This window comes from Pristiophorus japonicus, chromosome 5 (genome assembly GCF_044704955.1).
Source record: "Pristiophorus japonicus isolate sPriJap1 chromosome 5, sPriJap1.hap1, whole genome shotgun sequence".
NCBI lineage: Eukaryota > Metazoa > Chordata > Chondrichthyes > Pristiophoridae > Pristiophorus > Pristiophorus japonicus.
Window position 1 is genome coordinate 226,958,804 of NC_091981.1, and position 19,100 is coordinate 226,977,903.

The 19,100-nt window shown below is 45.5% G+C and overlaps 1 protein-coding gene across 1 annotated transcript in view; it reads right to left on the reverse strand.

The window, feature by feature from the left end:
* Positions 1–19,100, reverse strand: part of cubn (cubilin (intrinsic factor-cobalamin receptor)) — a 457,745-nt gene that overhangs the window by 258,683 nt on the left and 179,962 nt on the right. Inside the window, exons 24-25 of the mRNA XM_070880231.1 lie at positions 14,950–15,131; positions 11,148–11,322 (exon numbers count right to left, since the gene is read on the reverse strand). Coding sequence (XP_070736332.1) covers positions 11,148–11,322; positions 14,950–15,131 — 357 coding nt within the window. The remainder of the gene's footprint in view (positions 1–11,147; positions 11,323–14,949; positions 15,132–19,100) is intronic.

Sequence of the window (19,100 nt, forward strand, 5' to 3'; positions counted from 1 at the left end):
CATGCCAAAATGAAGAGATCCAATGGGGAAACTTACAACACTTTTTTTGGCGTATTTGGGCCTCAAAAAATCAGGCTTAACTCTTCAAGTACGCTAAAATAATGCTTTGGGGAAAATTGAGCCCAGTGTAAGTAAAATTAGATGTGTAGTCAGCCCAGGTTTCTCTTGCTTCACCTCAAGTGACTGGCTGCAAAGCAGCAACTGCAGAGGCTTATGAGAAAATCTATAGCCCATTCTCTTAACCTGGGGAAGCTTTATGAAACATGGAGGGCAAATAATTAAAAAACAACAATTCTAAAATTAAATCTCGATATACTGGCCTAGAAATTGCGGTCAGAGGCATACCTCTGGAGTACACTTGTAACCCGCGCAACAGTTAAGAAATTACCTGCTGGTGCCCAGGCTGTGAAGAGTTGTGGTCTCAGGCCTCCAGGTGTACGGTAGCATAAAGGCCCACGGATCTCAGGGACGCAGCTGGTTCAGAAGCATACCTGGATCATGTGGGCCCAGTTGTCAAATGACAAAGGAGAATTGAAAGTCTTGCTATAGCTACACAGGGTATTGGTGAGGCCACACCTCGAATACTGCATACAGTTTTGGTTTCCATATTTATGAAAAGATATACTTGCTTTGGATGCAGTTCAGAGAAGGTTCACTATGTTGATTCCGGAGATGAGGAGGTTGACTTATGAGGAAAGGTTGAGTAAGTTGGGCCTCTACTCATTGGAATTCAGAAGAATGAGAGGTGATCTTTTCGAAATGTATAAGATTATAAGGGGGCTTGACAAGGTGGGATGCAGAGAGGGGAGACTAAAACTTGAGGGCATGATATTAGAATAACGGGCCGCCCATTTAAAACTGAGATGAGGAGGAATTTCTTCTCTGAAGGTTGTAAATCTGTGGAATTCACTGCCTCAGAGAGCTGTGGAAGCTGGGACATTGAATAAATTTAAGACAGAAATAGACAGTTTCTTAAACGATAAGGGGTTATGGGGAGCGGGCGGGGAAGTGGACCTGAGTCCATGATCGGATCAGCCATGATCGTATTAAATGGCGGAGCAGGCTCGAGGGGCCGTATTGCCTACTCCTGCTCCTATTTCTTATGTTCTTATGTAATTCTATTGCAATCATTTACAAAGGGAATCCCCTAGCAATATGCAATGGAATCCCGAAATGTAAAAAAATATACAATTAACAGAATTTAAATTTTAATCATAATTATCTTTATTCCACCAAACTCAATAAAAATTTAATTTGTTAATTTCACACCATTAAAACTGCAACCTGGGCCAATATTTGCATAAACTCACTTAATAAAGTGTATGTGCAGAAGTTGGATATGTAAATATATAATTTAATGCTTAGATATTCCCTTATACTGATGCAAGCAGCACCAATTGTAAGACTTATGCGGGAAATTGTTGGCCAGTTGCTGGGCAAATAGCCCAACTCTGCAGCAATGATTGCTTTTTCGGAACCCCAGCGAAGGCTTTTCAACACGTACTTTTTCAGGCGCAAGTTCCGGAGTTCGCGCATTCGGAAATGTGGAACTTGCGGGGTATTTCAAATGGATTACAACGGTGTACTCTGAGTATGCCATCACAGACACTGAAATTTCAGGGTCAATGTAATTGTTACAACTTAGATGCATTCATTGTGTTTCCACAACAAACAGCTTCCAAAGATTGATTAAATTCCCGGACCATGGCATTTAGTTGACACAGGAATTTTTTTGTTACTTCATATGTTCCTGACAAACACAATTTACAGTTAAATTACATGTTTCACTTAAGGGCATTTATAATCTGTTGGTCTGTACTTCCTTTTAATAAGTACATAATTCTCTCCCAAATCAAAATCCAATCCTGGATGAGCCTAAATGTCTTCCAATTAAACATTTGGGAAGACTGAAGCCATTGTCTTTGGCCCACGCCACAAACTCTTCTTTAGCCACTGATTCCATGTCCCTCCCTGGCCACTGTCTCAAGCTGAACCAGACTTCGCAACCTCGGCATCCTATTTGATCCTGAGCCAAGCTTCCGATCTTATAATCTCTTTAGCACCAAGACTGGATACTTCCACCTCTGCAATATCATCCATCTTCACTGCTGCCTCAGCCCGGTTACTGCTGAAACTGTCATCTATGCCTGTGTTACTTCCAGATTCGATTAAAATGCTCTTGTGGCTGACCTACCTTGCCATCTCTGTAAACTTGCGCTCATCCAAAACTTTGCTAACCATATCCGAAAGCACACAAGTACCGTTCGTCCATCACCCCTGTGCTTGCTGACCCATATTGAATCCCTATCCACCAATGCCTCGATTTTAAAATTCTCTTCCTCTTGGCCTCGCTCCTTCCTATCGCTGTAACCTCAATTCAACAACAATTTGCATTTAGATAATGTCTTTGCCAGAGTAAAACATCCCAAGGTGCTTCATATGACTGTAATCAGTTAAGAATTGACATGAGCCACATAAGAAAATATCAGGACAGCTGACCAAAAGCTTGGTCAAACACTCAAGAACTCTGCATTCCTCCAACTCTGGCCTCTTGTGCATCCCCCACTTCCTTCACCCCAACAACAGCGACTATCCCTTCAGCCATCTAGACCCCAAGCTCTGGAATTCCCTCCCTAAACATTTGCCTCCTTCTATAAGACCCTGCTTAAAACCTACCTGTTTGACCAAGCTTTTGGTCACCGGTCCTGATATTTTCTTATGTGGCTTGTGTCAATTCTTATCTGATTATACACATATGAAGCACCTTGGGACGTTTTATATGGAAAAGACATAGAAACATAGAAAATAGGTGCAGGAGTAGGCCATTCGCCCCCTCAAGCCTGCACCACCATTCAATAAGATCATGGCTGATCATTCACCTCAGTACCCCTTTCCTGCTTTCTCTCCATATCCCTTGATCCCTTTAGCCGTAAGGGCCACATCCAACTCCCTCTTGAATATATCCAATGAACTGGCATCAACTACTTTCTGAGGTTGAGAATTCCACAGGTTAACAACTCTCTGAGTGAAGAAGTTTCTCCTCATCTCAGTCCTAAATGGCTTACCCCTTATCCTTAGACTGTGTCCCCTGGTTCTGGACTTCCCCAACATCGGGTACATTCTTCCTGCATCTAACCTGTCCAGTCCCATCAGAATTTTATATGTTTCTATGAGATCCCCTCTCATCCTTCTAAACTCCAGTGAATACAGGGCCAGTCGATCCAGTTTCTCCTCATATGTCAGTCCTGCCATCCCGGGAATCAGTCTGGTGAACCTTCACTGCACTCCCTCAATAGCAAGAATGTCCTTCCTCAGATTAGGAGACCAAAACTGAACACAATATTCCAGGTGAGGCCTCACTAAGGCCCTATACAACTGCAGTAAGACCTCCCTGCACCTATACTCAAATCCCCTAGCTATGAAGGCCAACATACCATTTGCCTTCTTCACCGCCTGCTGTACTTGCATGCCAACTTTCAATGACTGATGTACCATGACACCCAGGTCTCATTGCACCTCCCCTTTTCCTAATCTGCCGCCATTCAGATAATATTCTGCCTTCGTATTTTTGTCACCAAAGTGGATAACCTCACATTGATCCACATTATACTGCATCTGCCAGGCATTTGCCCACTCACCTAACCTGTCCAAATCACCCTACATCCTCCTCACAGCTCACACTGCCACCCAGCTTAGTGTCATCTGCACACTATATAAATGCAAGTTGTTGTTGAAATTGAAAAGAACAACTAATTCAGTCTGGCATCGACCTAGGCACCGGATTCAGAGTCCTCCTCATTAACATCTGGGGACTTCTTCCAAAGTTGGGAGAGCTGTCCCTCAGACTAGTCAAGCAACAGGTTGGCATAGTCATTGTTGTGTATCTGTAAAGCATGCACTCCCATGTTCCGCCACCAGGGAGCTCATCCCCTGAAGTCCCAAGGGATCCCAGCATCCCTTGGGAGCACTGTATATAAGCTGGCCCCTCAGGTCTGTTCCTCACTCTGGAGTGTCTTATTAAAGACTGAGGTCACTGTTACTTTAACCTCCCTGTGTGCAGCCTCATCTGTGTTAGGAACACAATAACTGGCGACGAGTATACGAATCCAACGCAAAGATGCAGCAAACTGTGGGCATCCTGGAGAAGTTCTCGGATGGTGAGGACTGGGAAGCCTATGTCGAACGGCTAGACCTGTACTTTGTAGCCAACAAGCTGGACGGAGAAGGAAGCCCTGCAAAAAGGAGAGCGGTCCTCCTCACAGTCTGTGGGGCACCGACCTACAGCCTCATGAAGAATCTTCTGGCTCCAGTGAAACCCATAGATAAGTCGTATGAGGAGCTGTGTACACTGGTTCGGGAGCATCTTAACCCGAGGGAGAGCGTGCTGATGGCGTGGTATCGGTTCTACACGTGTCAGCGATCTGAAGGTCAGGAAGTGGTGAGCTACGTCGCCGAGCTAAGGCAACTTGCAGGACAATGTGATTTTGATGGCTACCTGGAGCAAATGCTCAGAGACTTTTTTGTACTGGGCATTGGCCACGAGACCACCCTACGAAAACTTTTGACTGTAGAGACACCGACCCTCAGTAAGGCCATTGCGATAGCACAGGCGTTTATGTCCACCTGTGATAACACCAAACAAATCTCTCAGCACACAAGTGCTAGCAATGTTCATAAATTAACTGGAACTGTGTTTGCGAGCAGAAATGTACAGGGCAGAACCCACGAGTCTGCAACTGCCATCAGGACTCAGGTGACCCAGATGACTCAGAGTCCCCAACAAAGGATGAATGCAAGGCAATTCACACCTTGTTGGCGTTGTGGAGGCTTCCATTCAGCCTATTCATGCCGCTTCAAAGGATATGTTTGCAAGAGCTGTGGAACAATGGGGCACCTCCTATGAGCTTGCAAACGAGCTGCAAGCTCTGCAAAACCTGCTAACCACCTCGTGGCAGAGGAAGATCGGTCCATGGTGGATCAAAGCAATTTTGAGCCTGAGAGAGAGGAGGCAGATGCTGAAGTACACGGGGTGCACACATTTTCGACGAAATGTCCACCTATAATGCTAAATGTAAAATTGAATGGTTTACCCGTGGCCATGCAGCTGGACACTGGCGCTAGCCAATCCATCATAAGTAAAAAGACGTTTGAGAAACTGTGGTGCAACAAGGCATACAGACCAGCCCTGAGCCCCATCCACACAAAACTGAGAACATACACCAAAGAGCTTATCACTGTCCTGGGCAGCGCCATGATCAAGGTCACCTACGAGGGCACGGTGCATGAACTACCACTCTGAATTGTCCCGGACGATGGCCCACACTGCTTGGAAGGAGCTGGCTGGGCAAAATCCGCTGGAACTGGGATGACATCTGAGCGCTATCACATGTCGATGAGGCCTCATGTACCCAGGTTCTTAACAAATTTCCTTCCCTTTTTGAGCCAGGCATTGGAAACTTTTCCAGGGCGAAGGTGCGGATCCACTTGGCCCCAGAGGTACGACCCATTCACCACAAGGCGCGAGCGGTACCTCACATAATGAGGGAGAGAGTGGAAATCAAGCTGGACAGGCTGCAACGCGAGGGCATCATCTCCCCAGTGGAATTCAGCGAGTGGGCCAGCCCGATTGTTCCAGTACTCAAAAGTGATGGCACGGTCAGGATTTGCGGCGATTATAAAGTAACTATTCATCGTTTCTCACTACAAGACCAATACCCGCTAACTAAGGCAGACGACCTATTTGCGACACTGGCAGGAGGCAAGACATTCACCAAGCTTGACCTGACTTCGGCAGGAGCTGGAGGAGTCTTCGAAGGGCCTCACCTGCATCAACACACACAAGGGACTATTCATCTACAACAGATGCCCGTTTGGAATTCGGTCGGCTGCAGCGATCTTCCAGAGAAACATGGAGAACCTACTCAAGTCGGTACCACACACAGTGGTCTTTCAGGACGACATATTGGTCACGGGTCGGGACACCACCGAGCACCTACAAAACCTGGAGGAGGTCCTCCAGCGACTGGATCACGTAGAGCTGCGGCTGAAGAGGTCAAAATGCGTCTTCATGGCAACAGAAGTGGAGTTTTTGGGGAGTAAGATCACGGGGGACGGCATTCGGCCCACAGACGCCAAGACAGAAGCTACCAGGAACGCGCCCAGGCCACAGAACGTCACGGAGCTGCGGTCGTTCCTGGGACTCCTCAACTATTTTGGTAACTTCCTACCAGGGTTAAGCACCCTCTTAGAGCCCCTACATGTGTTATTGCGTAAAGGTGAGAACTGGGTATGGGGGAAAAAAACAAGTAATCGCTTTTGAGAAAGCCAGAAACATTTTATGCTCCAACAAGCTGCTTGTATTGTATAACCCGTGTAAAAGACTTGTGCTAGCATGTGAAGCATCGTCGTACGGAGTCGGGTGTGGATTACAACAAGCGAACATTGCGAGGAAGTTGCAACCTGTCGCCTATGCTTCCAGCAGCTTGTCTAAGGCTGAGAGGGCCTACAGCATGATTGAGAAAGAGACATTAACGTTTGTGTTCGGAGTAAAGAAAATGCATCAGTACCTATTTGGCCTCAAATTTGAGCTGGAAACCGATCACAAGCCCCTCACATCCCTGATCGCTGAAATCAAGGGGATAAATACTAATGCTTCAGCCCGCATACAAAGGTGGGCACTCGCGCTATCTACCACAGGCCAGGCACCGAGAACTGTGCGCATGCTCTCAGTCGGCTACCATTGCCCACCACGGGGGTGGAAATGACGCAGCCTGCAAACTTGTGAATGGTGGCGCAGCCCACAGACTTGTTGATGGTCATGGAAGCATTTGAAAATGATAAATCACCTGTCATACCCCGCCAGATTAGGACTTGGACCAGCCAAGATCCGCTGCTGTCCCTAGTAAAAAAACTGTGTACTGCATAGGAACTGGGTCAGCATCCCCGTTGAAATGCAAGAGCCAATCAAGCCGTTGCTGCAGCGACAGGACGAGCTGTCCATTCAGGCAGACTGCCTGTTGTGGGGTAACCACGTAGTGCTACCAAAAAAGGGCAGGGAGACGTTCATCTCGGAACTCCACAGCACACACCCGGGTATAGTAATGATGAAAGCGATAGCCAGATCCCACGTGTGGTGGCCCAGTATCGACTCTGACTTAGAATCCTGTGTACGGCAATGCAGCGTGTGTGCTCAGTTGAGCAACGCGCCCAGAGAGGCACCACTAAGTTTGTGGTCCTGGCCCTCCAGACCATGGTCAAGGATCCATGTCGACTATGCGGGCCCGTTTCTCGGTAAAATGTTCCTGGTGGTGGAGGATGCTTTTTCAAAATGGATTGAATGCGAAATAATGTCGGGAAGCACCGCCACCGCCACCATTGAAAGCCTGAGGGCCACATTTGCCACCCACGACCTGCCTGACATACTGGTCAGTGACAACGGGCCATGTTTCACCAGTGCCGTATTTAAAGAATTCATGACCCACAATGGGATCAAACATGTCACCTCGGCCCCATTTAAACCAGCCTCCAATGGGCAGGCAGAGCAGGCAGTCCAAAGCATCAAACAGAGCCTTAAACGAGTCACAGAAGGCTCACTCCAAACCTGCCTGTCCCGAGTACTGCTCAGCTACCGCACGAGACCCTACTCGCTCACAGGGGTGCCCCCGCCTGAGCTACTCATGAAAAGGACACTTAAAACCAGACTCTCACTGGTTCACCCCAACCTGCATGATCAGGTAGAGAGCAGGCGACAGCAACAAAATGTAAACGATGGTCGCGTCACTGTGTCACGGGAAATTGATCTGAATGACCTTGTGTATGTGCTAAATTATGGACATGGTCCCAAGTGGATTGTGGGCACGGTGATAGCTAAAGAAGGAAAAAGGATGTTTGTAGTCATATTTGCAGTAAGCACCTGGACCAAACGAGGCTGCGGTTCACAGACTGCCCTGAACAACCCACAGCAGACACCACCTTTTTCGAGCCCAGGACACACACCCAAAGGATCAATGACACCACACTGGATCAGGAAATCGAACCCATTATGCCCACAGCCCAGCAAGGCCAGGCTCATCTAGCAGCCCTGCAGGGCCAACAACATGCCAGCCCAGCGAGGGCACAGCCAACACACCAGAACAGACATTTGTACTGAGGTGGTCCACCAGGGAAAGAAAGGCTCCCGACCGCCTCACCTTGTAAATAGTTTTCACTTTAACTTTGGGGGGTGGCGGGGAGTGATGTTGTGTATCTGTAAAGCATGCACTCCCACGTTCCGCCACCAGGGAGCTTATCCCCTGAAGTCCCAAGGGATCCCAGCATCCTTTGGGAGCACTGTATATAAGCCGGTCCCTAAGGCCTGTTCCTCACTCTGGAGTGTCTTCATAAAGACTGAGGTCACTGTTACTTTAACCTCCCTGTGTGCAGCCTCATCTGTGTTAGGAACACAATAGTCATACTCATAGAATCAAACCTTTCATACAACGTCCCGAACTCCTCCATCACCATCGCCTGGTATCTTCTGGTAGGACAGACCCACCAGAGGTAGTGCCACAGTGTATACAGTCGGGAGGGCATGGCCATGGGACTTGACTCGGGACATCATGACGTCTCATGGCATCTGGTCAAACATGGGCAAGGAAACCAGCTGATTAGCTCCTACTGCTCTCCCTCAGCTGATGAATCAGTACTCCCCCATGTTGACCACCACTTGGAACAAGCACTGAGGATAGGAAGGGCACAGAATGTACTCTGGGTGGGGGACTTCAATGTCCATCACCAAGAGTTGCTCAGTAGCTGGTCAGGCCCTGAAGGACATAACTGCCAGAATAGGCCTACGACAGGTGGTGAGAAAACCAATGCGTGGGAAAAACCTACTTGACCTGGTCTTCACCAATCTGCCTGTCGCAGATGCATCTGTCCATCACAGTATTGGTCGGAGTGACCACCACACAGTCCTTGTGGAGACAAAATCCCATCTTCACAATGAAGACAACCTCCATCTTGTTGTGTGGCACTACCACCGTGCTAAATGGGATAGATTCAGAATGGGATAGATCTAGCATCTCAAAACTGGGCATCCATGAGGCACTGTGGGCCATCAGCAGCAGTAGAATTGTATTCCCCCACAATCTTTAACCTCCTGACTCAGCATATCCCTCACTCCACCATTACCATCAAGCCAGGGGCCAAACTCTGGTTTGATTAGGAGCGTAGAAGCTTGGAGGAGTACCAGGTGTACCTAAAAATGAGGTGCAAACCTGGTGAAGCTGCAATGACTCATCATCATAGGCGGTCCCTCGAACGAGGATGACTTGTTTCCACAAGAGTTCACAGATATTTCATTGAAGGACCCGATGTTCCAGTCCTGAATTCCAATTGAGGAAGATGCCTGTGCGTGGATTTTTTTAATGTCTGGTGACCGTTGCACATCAGTCACCACACGGGCTCGACGGAGCTAGGCCTTTATCCAGTGGCAAGGGTAGAATCAGCACGACTGGAGACTGCTCTGCTGCACGGACCTAGTGCGCACATATATCACAGTGTGGGCTGGCCCGTGCTGCCCCTGGGCCCGCGACTGTTCTGGGCCTATATGCATGTTAAACAGCGGAAGCAGCATGCTATAGACCGAGCTAAGCGATCCCTCAGCCAAAGGATCATATCAAAGCTCTGCAGTCCAGTCCCACCCAGTCATGAATAGTGGAGGACAATTAAAAAAAACTAATGAGAGGAGGAGGCTTCATGAACATGCCCATCCTCAATGATGGCGGAGCCCAGCATGTGAGTGCAAAAATCAAGACTGAATCGTTCGCAAGAATCTTCAGACAGAAGTGCCGAGTGGATGATCCATCTTGGCCTCCTCCTGAGGCCCCCACCATCATAGAAGCCAGTCCTCAGCCAATTCGATTCACTCCTCATGCAATCAAGAAATGGCTGCGCGCAGTGGACACAGCAAAAGATATGGGCCCCGAAAACATCCCGGCTGCAGTGCTGATGATTTGTGCTCCATAACTAGCCGCACCTCTAACCAAATTGTTCCAGTACAGCTACAACACTGGTACCGACCCGAAAAAGTGAAAAATTCCCCAGGTATGTTCTGTCTACAAATCGAATCCGGCCAATACCGCCCCATCAATCTACTCTCAATCATCAGCAAAGTGATAGAAAGGGACGTCGACAGTGCTATCAAGCAACACTTACTCACCAATAACCTACTCACTGATGGTCAGTTTGGGTTCTGCCAGGACCACTCGGCTCCAGACCTCATTACAGCCTTGGTCCAAACATGGACAAAAGAGCTGAATTCCAGAGGTGAAGTGAGAATGACTGCGCTTGACATCAAGGCATCATTTGGCCAAGTGTGGCATCAAGGAACCCTAGTAAAATTGAAGTCAATGGGAATCAGGGGGAAAACTCTCCACTGGCTGGAGTTATGCCTAGCACAAATGAAAATGGCTGTGGTTGTTGGAGACCAATCATCTCAGCCCCAGGATATCACTGCAGGAGTTCATCAGGGCAGTGTCCTAGGCCCAACCATCTTCAGCTACTTCATCAATGACCTTCCCTCCAACATAAGGTCAGAAGTGGGGATGTTCGCTGATGATTGCACAGTGTTCAGTTCCATTTGCAGTTCCTCAGATAATGAAGCAGTCCATTCCTACATACAGCAAAACCTGGACAACATTCAGGCTTGGGCTGATAAGTTGCAAGTAACATTTGCATCACACAAGTGCCAGGCAATAACCATCTCCAACAAGAGAGAATTGAACCACCTCCCCATGACATTCAGTGGCATTGCCATTATCGAATTCCCCACCATCAACATCCTGTGGGTCACCATTGACCAGAAGCTTATCTGGACCAGCCACATAAATACTGTGGCAACAAGAACAGGTCAGAGGCTGGGTATTCTGCAATGAGTTTCTCACCTCCTGACTCCCCAAAGCCTTTCCACCATTAACAAGGCACTGGTCAGGAGTGTGAAGTCAGTTGCTGTACAAATCAACATTCCTTGCACCAACACCACATTTGTAGCATAAATGCAGTCTTCAAGTTACTGCTAATAAACTGCAGTAATATACATTAATATGAAATGATTTCAATTTTATAAATGGCACCTAAAAGCTCTTTGTAGTGCCTTAATTCTAACTCACCTCCTGCCCTCTGTTGCCATGTGGCATTAAAACCTCTTCCATTACCATTTGAATTTGTCTTAAATCGGATAGTGATATCGTTTCCAGTGCTGGATACCACTAGTGGGTTGTTTGGTGAGCGGGTGCTGCACAGTTGGGCCAACCGTACAGAAGTAATGTCTGGACCGCCATATACCTGAACAACATAAAAGATACATCGATATAAGAAAATTCTTCGTGACCCGGACAACTCTTATGTAACTGGTACTTATGCAAAATAAATCTGGGGTGATGAAAAACAAATTTAGTTTCTATTTTCAAAACAAATACATTTTCACATTCTACCTCCAATTAATTGAAGCTGAATGGCACCAGATTTTTGTACCATGGACTCAATTTTATACTATTTCTAGGCTAACTTTGTTACTAGACTGATAATCTGCATGTGCATCCATTCAAAGAAGTGAAATGAAGAGATTCTGTGTTTAAATGAATGGGTATTATTTAAAGCTTAGCGCCAAGGACATCTGCATAAAGCCTGTGGATTTAGTCTGGCTTCGACTCCCTTCTGCTTTATTAGTTCCATTGATTTTAATGTTAAAGTCAGCATTCCAAACTTCTGAGCAATACTTAGCCTATTTTATAGACCTGGCAAATGGTAGTGGAAAAATGCTTCGAGTAAAAATGTAGCTGCATGTCCATTCGGGAAAACTAAAGAACTAAAGAGAAATTACAATGAAACCATAAAATACAAAACACAGCAAGCTTCTTGCACTGGAAGCACTCAGTAAAAACTAAACCAGTACGACAGAAATCAGACAGCAAAATTATTGAAATAAACAGAAAAAAACTCGAATGTTAAACATCTGAAATAAAAACAGAAAATGCTGGAATTGCATGGCAGAGAATGAAAGGTTAATCTTTTGGGTATAATACTTCATCAGAATTTGTTGAACTTGGAGGTATGTTTTGTAGTAGATTATTGCCACCTCTATTCCCACTCATTTATTTCTTGGTCTGCCAACATAGCTCTTTTCTCTCTCATACACACATACTCTGTGCCTCACATTGCACATAACACCAAGATCCAGTTCTTTCTGGACACTTTTAATGAAATCAAACCAGTCATATTTTATTCTTGAAAACTAGTCTTCTCAATTTGGAATAAATTAATTTTCAGCATAAGGAGCAGAAATAAGGTGTGTTACATTGTCAGATCAACCATTTTTGTTATTTTGCTATTTTTCATTGTGGCTTTACAGAAAGAATGAATTGTCCTTTAAAAGAGACACACTGATTTAATACAATACTCAGGCTTCTGGAAGTGAATTTATAAGAACATAAGAATTCGGAGCAGCAGTAAGCCATTTGGTCCCACGAGCCTGCTCTGCCATTCAATAAGATCATGGCTGATCGTCTACCTCAACTCCACTTTCCTGCACTGTCCCCATATCCCTTAATATTCAACAATCTAACGATCTCTGTCTTGAAGATATTCAAAGATTGAGCCTCCACAGCCCTCTGAGGGAGAGAATTCCAAAGGTTCACCACTCTCTGAGTGAAGAGAGTGAATTTATTTTAAAACAGTATAACCACTGAAAGGTGAATACTTCAGTACTCTGAATCCTAGAGAAATATCTTGTCAAGATTATTTTAAACCTTCAATTCACTAAATAATGGGTCAGGTATCCTATTTTCCCTCTACATCTAAGTTTTCCAATTGGAACCACAGTGGCACTATCCAGCAGTCAAAGGTTAGGCACAGCAATGTTTAGATGCTCACTGTATTCGAACCCTTAATTCTAACCTCAGAATAGTACCCCCTACCATGCCAGTACGAATTTTGCATTCCACAGACATATCCTTATGACCTTACTGAGTGATTGTTGACTTGTGCTTAATTATGACACTAGGAACCAAACTGAAATGAAAATATATTTTACATTGGCGCTACACGACTAATTGAGAAGCAAAGCCTTCATCCCATCAGTTTGGGATGCATTTGAACTCAGATCTCAGCAGTGAAAAATCAAAGGTTTTGCCACCAAGCTTCCCTCTGCTTTTCTTTTAAATTATAAATATTGTTGTTCTCAGGAAGCAAATGTCCACATCTAACCTGGATCATGCAAGGCCCTTCATCCCTGGTACACAAGGAATTCTGGAATTCTAAGAGCAATTTCACTACGACGTGCGAATTAATATATTGGCTGGCACAAAATGATACACTGCATTAACAAATAGGATAATTGAGACAATGCTCTCTTATATTTACTTGAAGAAGTTCTGCAACATGCTGAGGCTTCTTGTGCTTGAAAGAAGTATCTCACAGCAGTGTCTGCAGTTGGTTAACAATTATACTGTTGTGACTTTCATTTTCTGCTCCTGTGCTGTTCCAGTTGGGAGAGGAAGGTCCATATAGGTCAACAATGTGAAAACTACATTGCTGAATTGTATGGATGGGCTGAATGAGTATAGCCAGAACAAAGGCAGCACTGTTGTAGGGAGACATTACAATTTGCTTCAGAGAAGCCTTGGAAAACCACTATCGTAGTTTTTGGTTCCCTTGGAGATGGTAGTGCTGTCTCCTTTTTCTTGCATGGGGCTGCTGCTAAAGTCAGCACTACCACTGGAGGCAGCAATGTAACATATAGAAGGTATAAGAGGTATAGTGATCGATTTAGGATCCACCAGCATTTGTGTAACACACATTGGTGCATTGGTCAAGAACTGATAGATCTGAAATCAAAAGAATTTTGACCTCTTGCATTTTATTCAATTGTTTTAACTGCAGCTCAAAGTATCATAGAATGGTTACAGCAGGGAAGGCCATTTGGCCTGTCGAGCCCTTGCCGGCTCTCTGCAAGAGCACCTCAGCTAGTCCCACTCCCCCACCCTTTCCCCGTAACCCTGCAAAAAAAAAATTTCAGGTGCTTATCTAACTCCCTTTTGAAAGCAGTGATCAAGTCTGCCTCCATCATCCTTTCAGGCAATGCATTCCCAATCCTAACCACTCGCTGCGTAAAAAGTTTTTTCTTATGTCGCCTTTGGTCCTTTTGCCAATCACCTTAAATCTGTGTTCTCTGGTCCTTGACCTTTCCGTCAATGGGAACAGTTTCACTTGATCTACTCTGTACAGACCTCTCATGATTTTGAACACCTCTATTAAATCTCCTCTCAATCTTGTCTGCTCTAAGGAGAACAACCCCAGCTTCTCCAGTCTATCCATGCAATGGAAGTCCCTCATCCCTGGAATCATTCTCACAAATCTTTTCTGCACCCTCTCTGAGGCCTTCACATCCTTCCTAAAGTGCAGTGCCCAGAATTGGACACAGTACTCCAGTTGAGGCCAAACCAGTGCTTTATACAGGTTCATCATAATTTCCACGCTTTTGTACCTCTATTATACCTCTATTCATGGAGCCCAGGATCATGAAAGCTTTTTTAACTGCTTTCTCAACCTGTCCTACAACCTTCAATGATTTGTGCACATATACCACTAGGTCTCTCTGTCCTTTAGGATTGTACCCATTAGTTTATATTTCCTCTCCTCATTCTTTCTGCCAAAATGTATCACTTCGCATTTTTTGCATTAAATTTCATCTGCCACGTGTCCGCTCATTCCACCAGCCTATCTATGTCCTCTTGTAGTCTATTGCTATCCTCCTCACAGCTCACTATACTTCCAAGTTTTGTGTCATTTGAAAAGTAGAAACCTTTTCCTTGACAAAAGGAAGGATACCAGTAGTAATTCCAACGGTCACGTTACAGGAGGAGCATGAGATCTAATTCCTGAAAATAAATCTCTTGTATTTACAGTTTATACCTCCAGTACATCGAAATTGCATGTTTGGTGATATTCCACATCAAACTCATGGATGGTGAGCTCAATACTGTGGCCAGAATCTCCCTGGATGAACCAGATACACTCCCGGTTATGTGGATACCTGTTAGGATAGCCTGGGCTGCTGAATTCTCCTTTAGGCCCAAGCAATTCTCCACCACATCCTGAAAAAAAAATCACATGGAATGAGGACAAAGCATAGAACAGCATAATTACACACTTTGTCACGTGTATTCTGCAGACTAGAGCCATACTGACAATGACTGGCATTAACTGGCAATAAAGCTGGTTAGAAGAACTATTTAGGGCAGCTAAGATATGATGAGAAGAGCAAGAAATGGAGATGTCCACATATGATTGGAAATGGAGAATCAATGCAATGTGCAAAGAATTCTTTCTCCTGGCAATATATTTTCTGCAACATGCATGTGAAGCATCACATTTACAGTCGCCACATAAAAGGTTTCAGTGTGCCACTGAGGTGGGGGTGGAAAAATATGAAGGCCATTAATTTTCTTGTTAACCTTTAGGGAGGTGGTGCCCCTCAATCACCTGATACCAATATACCACCTGAGTGAAGTACAAGCGGCACACAGCAACAAAGGTGTTACATGTACACACACATTTCCATTCTAATGGTTCCCCAAGGTATCAGTGCTGTTGCTTTTTTAAAAAATAAAGTTTTTCTCTTCCTGGAGAGGAAATAGACTCACCATTCACCATGAAGCTATTTCCTCCTTGATCAGGCATGAAAGTTTGATAGGATGCATGCAAGTGTGAACAGAAATACTTGCTTAGCAAAATAAAATACTATTTTGAGGGTAGTGGCACTTGAAGACACACTAAAAAAAAATAAGGGGCCGATTTTAAGCCTACCAACCTGATAGAAACAGGTTCCAATTTTCACCTGCTCACCTGAGCAGGCAGCAAGAACACCCGCCCAAAGACAACAGCATTTGTTTTAACATACAAATATCAGGTCCCAATGATGTCATCAGGACTCAATTGCAATTTTTACTTGGTGTGCTGAGTGGGAAGCGATAGTCGGTATCCTGCCAGGCCGATCCAGTGGCAAAGAGGATCGGGGCAAGATGAAGCCCAAAAAGGTAAGTTTTACTTTTTTTAAAAAGCTTTTCTTGTGGAGCCTGGAGGTGCAAGCATACTCCTCTTGGACCAACAAGGCAAAATTAGACCTCCCCTGCTGCGATCATGTGGGACCTCCGTGGTACACCCAGCAGCCAAACACACCACTTATCTGTTGTTGCCGCATAACCTACAGACTGCATGGTTTTCTGCTGCTTCTACTGACTGACCATCTGGAATGGGTGAGGAGTCCGCCGGTGGGATTTATTATTATTCATTCTTAGGATGTGGGCATTGCTGGCAAAGCCAGCATTTATTGGCCATTCCTAAGTGCTTTAGCAAAGGTGGTGGTAGGCTTTCTTCTTGAACGCTGCAGTCTGTGTGGTGAAGATAGTCCCACAGTGCTGTTGGGTAGGAAATGTTGACCTAGCTGCAATGAAGGAATATTTGTCCAAGTCAGGATGGTGTGTGACTCGGAGGGCAACTTGGAGGTGAAGGTCTTCCCATGCACCTGCTACCCTTGTTTTTCTAGGTGCTAGAGATTGCGGATTTGGGAGATACTGCCGAAGAAGGCTTGGCGAATTGCTACAGTGCATCCTATAGATAGTACACAGTACACCCGTGATGGATGGGGTGGAAGTTTAGGCTAATGAATCAAGTGCCGCTCAAGCGAATAGCTCTGTCTGGATGGTGTCGAGCTTCTTGAGTGTTGTTGCAGTTGCTCCCACCCAGACAAGTGCAGAATGTTCCACCACAATCCTGACTGGCAGGTGGTAGAGAGACGTTGGGGAGTCAGGAGATGAGCCACTTGCTGCAGAATACTCAGCTGCTCTAGTAGCCGTGGCTGATCCAGTTGAGTTTATGGTCCTCAGGATGTTGATGGGACTCGACAATGGTAATGTGAGGCAGTTGGATTCTCTCTCGTTAAAGATGGTCATTGCCTGGTACATGTGTGACGCGGATGTTGAAATCAGTCGGGTCTCATCTGCCGTGAGTGGGCAGGCGGGAAATTAACTCACCAGTCGCATGATATATTTTTCATCATTTGGCCCCCAGCAATGCTAGGAATAGCAGAACCTTCCTGATGCTCAGGGTTACAGGGTGATCAATCATGTTGGTTAAGGTGATATTTAAAAAAAAGATGTTAAAGAACTAAACCTGGATGATGCCAGCCATGCTACTCTCCAGCAGGCATTTGAAGCCTGCAACAGCCATCTTCCAAACTATCTGCTGCCGGGCTCCCTTATGGTAGTGGGAATGTCACAGGGAGCCTGCCGATAATAATTCAAATAGATCCAGCCTGGAAAATTGGGCTCGAGTCAGGAAAGGAAAAATGGATAGATGGAACTGTTTTCCACTGCATTGAGATTTGGATGGAATAGGAAAGCCCAAATCTGGCTCAAATCTGAAGAAGCAATTTAAGTTAGTCAGCAGGTAAGGAAGTTTTTATGGACAAGAATACGAACAGGCATTGCAAAAATACACATGCCTGAAGACATATGCTAACACAAATATTCACATAGACATGTAGACAAAGAGTTAGGCATATGCCTACTCTCACCACATACAAACTCATACATATATAGCATTTTCAGATATGTATGCACATATAGGCACCTACATTCAGACTTTTACTTACACACAGCCATACAAAACACATCCTCACTCACACATATATTTAAGCACATTCATCTATGTCTATAAACATATTTACGTATATAAGTCCCCACTATGCTCATTTTCTAAAATAGCCTAGGGTCTCGTGAAAAATAATTATCCTCCCTGTTATGTATGTATGTAAACCTTACCAAACTGTAAGACTTGTTACTAGGGGACACACCTGTGGGAGACCTAAGGGTCACCTGTACACCCTGGGGCAAGCAGGTATAAAAGGTGATTCACTATGCTGCTTCCCCACTCTGGAGTCTGAATAAAGAGACTAAGGTCACAACAGTTTGAGCTTGCGATATAGTCTTGTGGATTTATTCTGAACATAACAAATTGGCAACGAGTAACGGATCACAAACTTTCACATGGTAATGGCTGCCGTTGGTATTCTTGAGAGATTTGTTGAGGGTGATGATTGGGAAGCCTTCGTTGAGCGTCTCGACCAGTACTTTGTGGCCAATGAATTGGACACGGCTGAAACAGCGATCAAGCGCAGGACGATTCTCTTCACCGTATGTGGATCATCTGTATATGGCCTCCTTAAATATTTGCTGGCACCAGTCAAATCAACAGACAAATCTTACGCAGTGCTGTGTACGCTGGTCAGGGAACATCTCAAGCCAAAGGAGAGCATCCTGATGGCCAGGTATCACTTTTACATGCACTGTTGCTCTGAGGTCCAGAATGTGGCGAGTTTTGTTGCCGACTTAAGAAGCCTTGCGGGGCAATGCGAATTTGCAGGATCCTTGGGAAAATGTTGCGGGACATTGTCATGCTTGGAATTGGCCACGAGGTTATTCTTCGCAAACTGCTGTCTGGCGAATCCCTAGATCTGAGCAAGACCATCACGATAGCCCAGACCTTCATATCCACGAAACAGATATCTTCATAGAATCGAAGCTCACCGGCAAGTACTGTGCATAAAATAATGTTTTCAGCAAGCAGAACAGCACAGGGCAGGGTCCATACAACTGCAGAGGCCAGACCTAGGCTGAGAGTGACTCAGAGTCCGCCATGGGGCGTGAATGCCTATCCATTAGCACCATGCGGGGGCCGCCATAGAGGTCATCAATGTCGATTCAAGCCTTATGTGTGCAAGGACTGTGGAACAATGGGGCACCTCCGGCGAATGTGCAAATGATCTCTGACTCATCACGTGGCAGAGTCAGGAGAGGACGATGGATCCAGCAAGGATCACGATGAACGAGCAGGAGAGGCAACTGAACCTGAGGATGAAGAAGAAGTATATGAGATACACACCTTCACCACCAAAAGCCCTCCGATAATGTTAAAAGTTGAACTTAATGGCACTCCAGTCTCCATAGAACTAAACACGGTGGTGAGTCAATCAGTTATGAGCCAAAAGGCATTTGAGAGGCTGT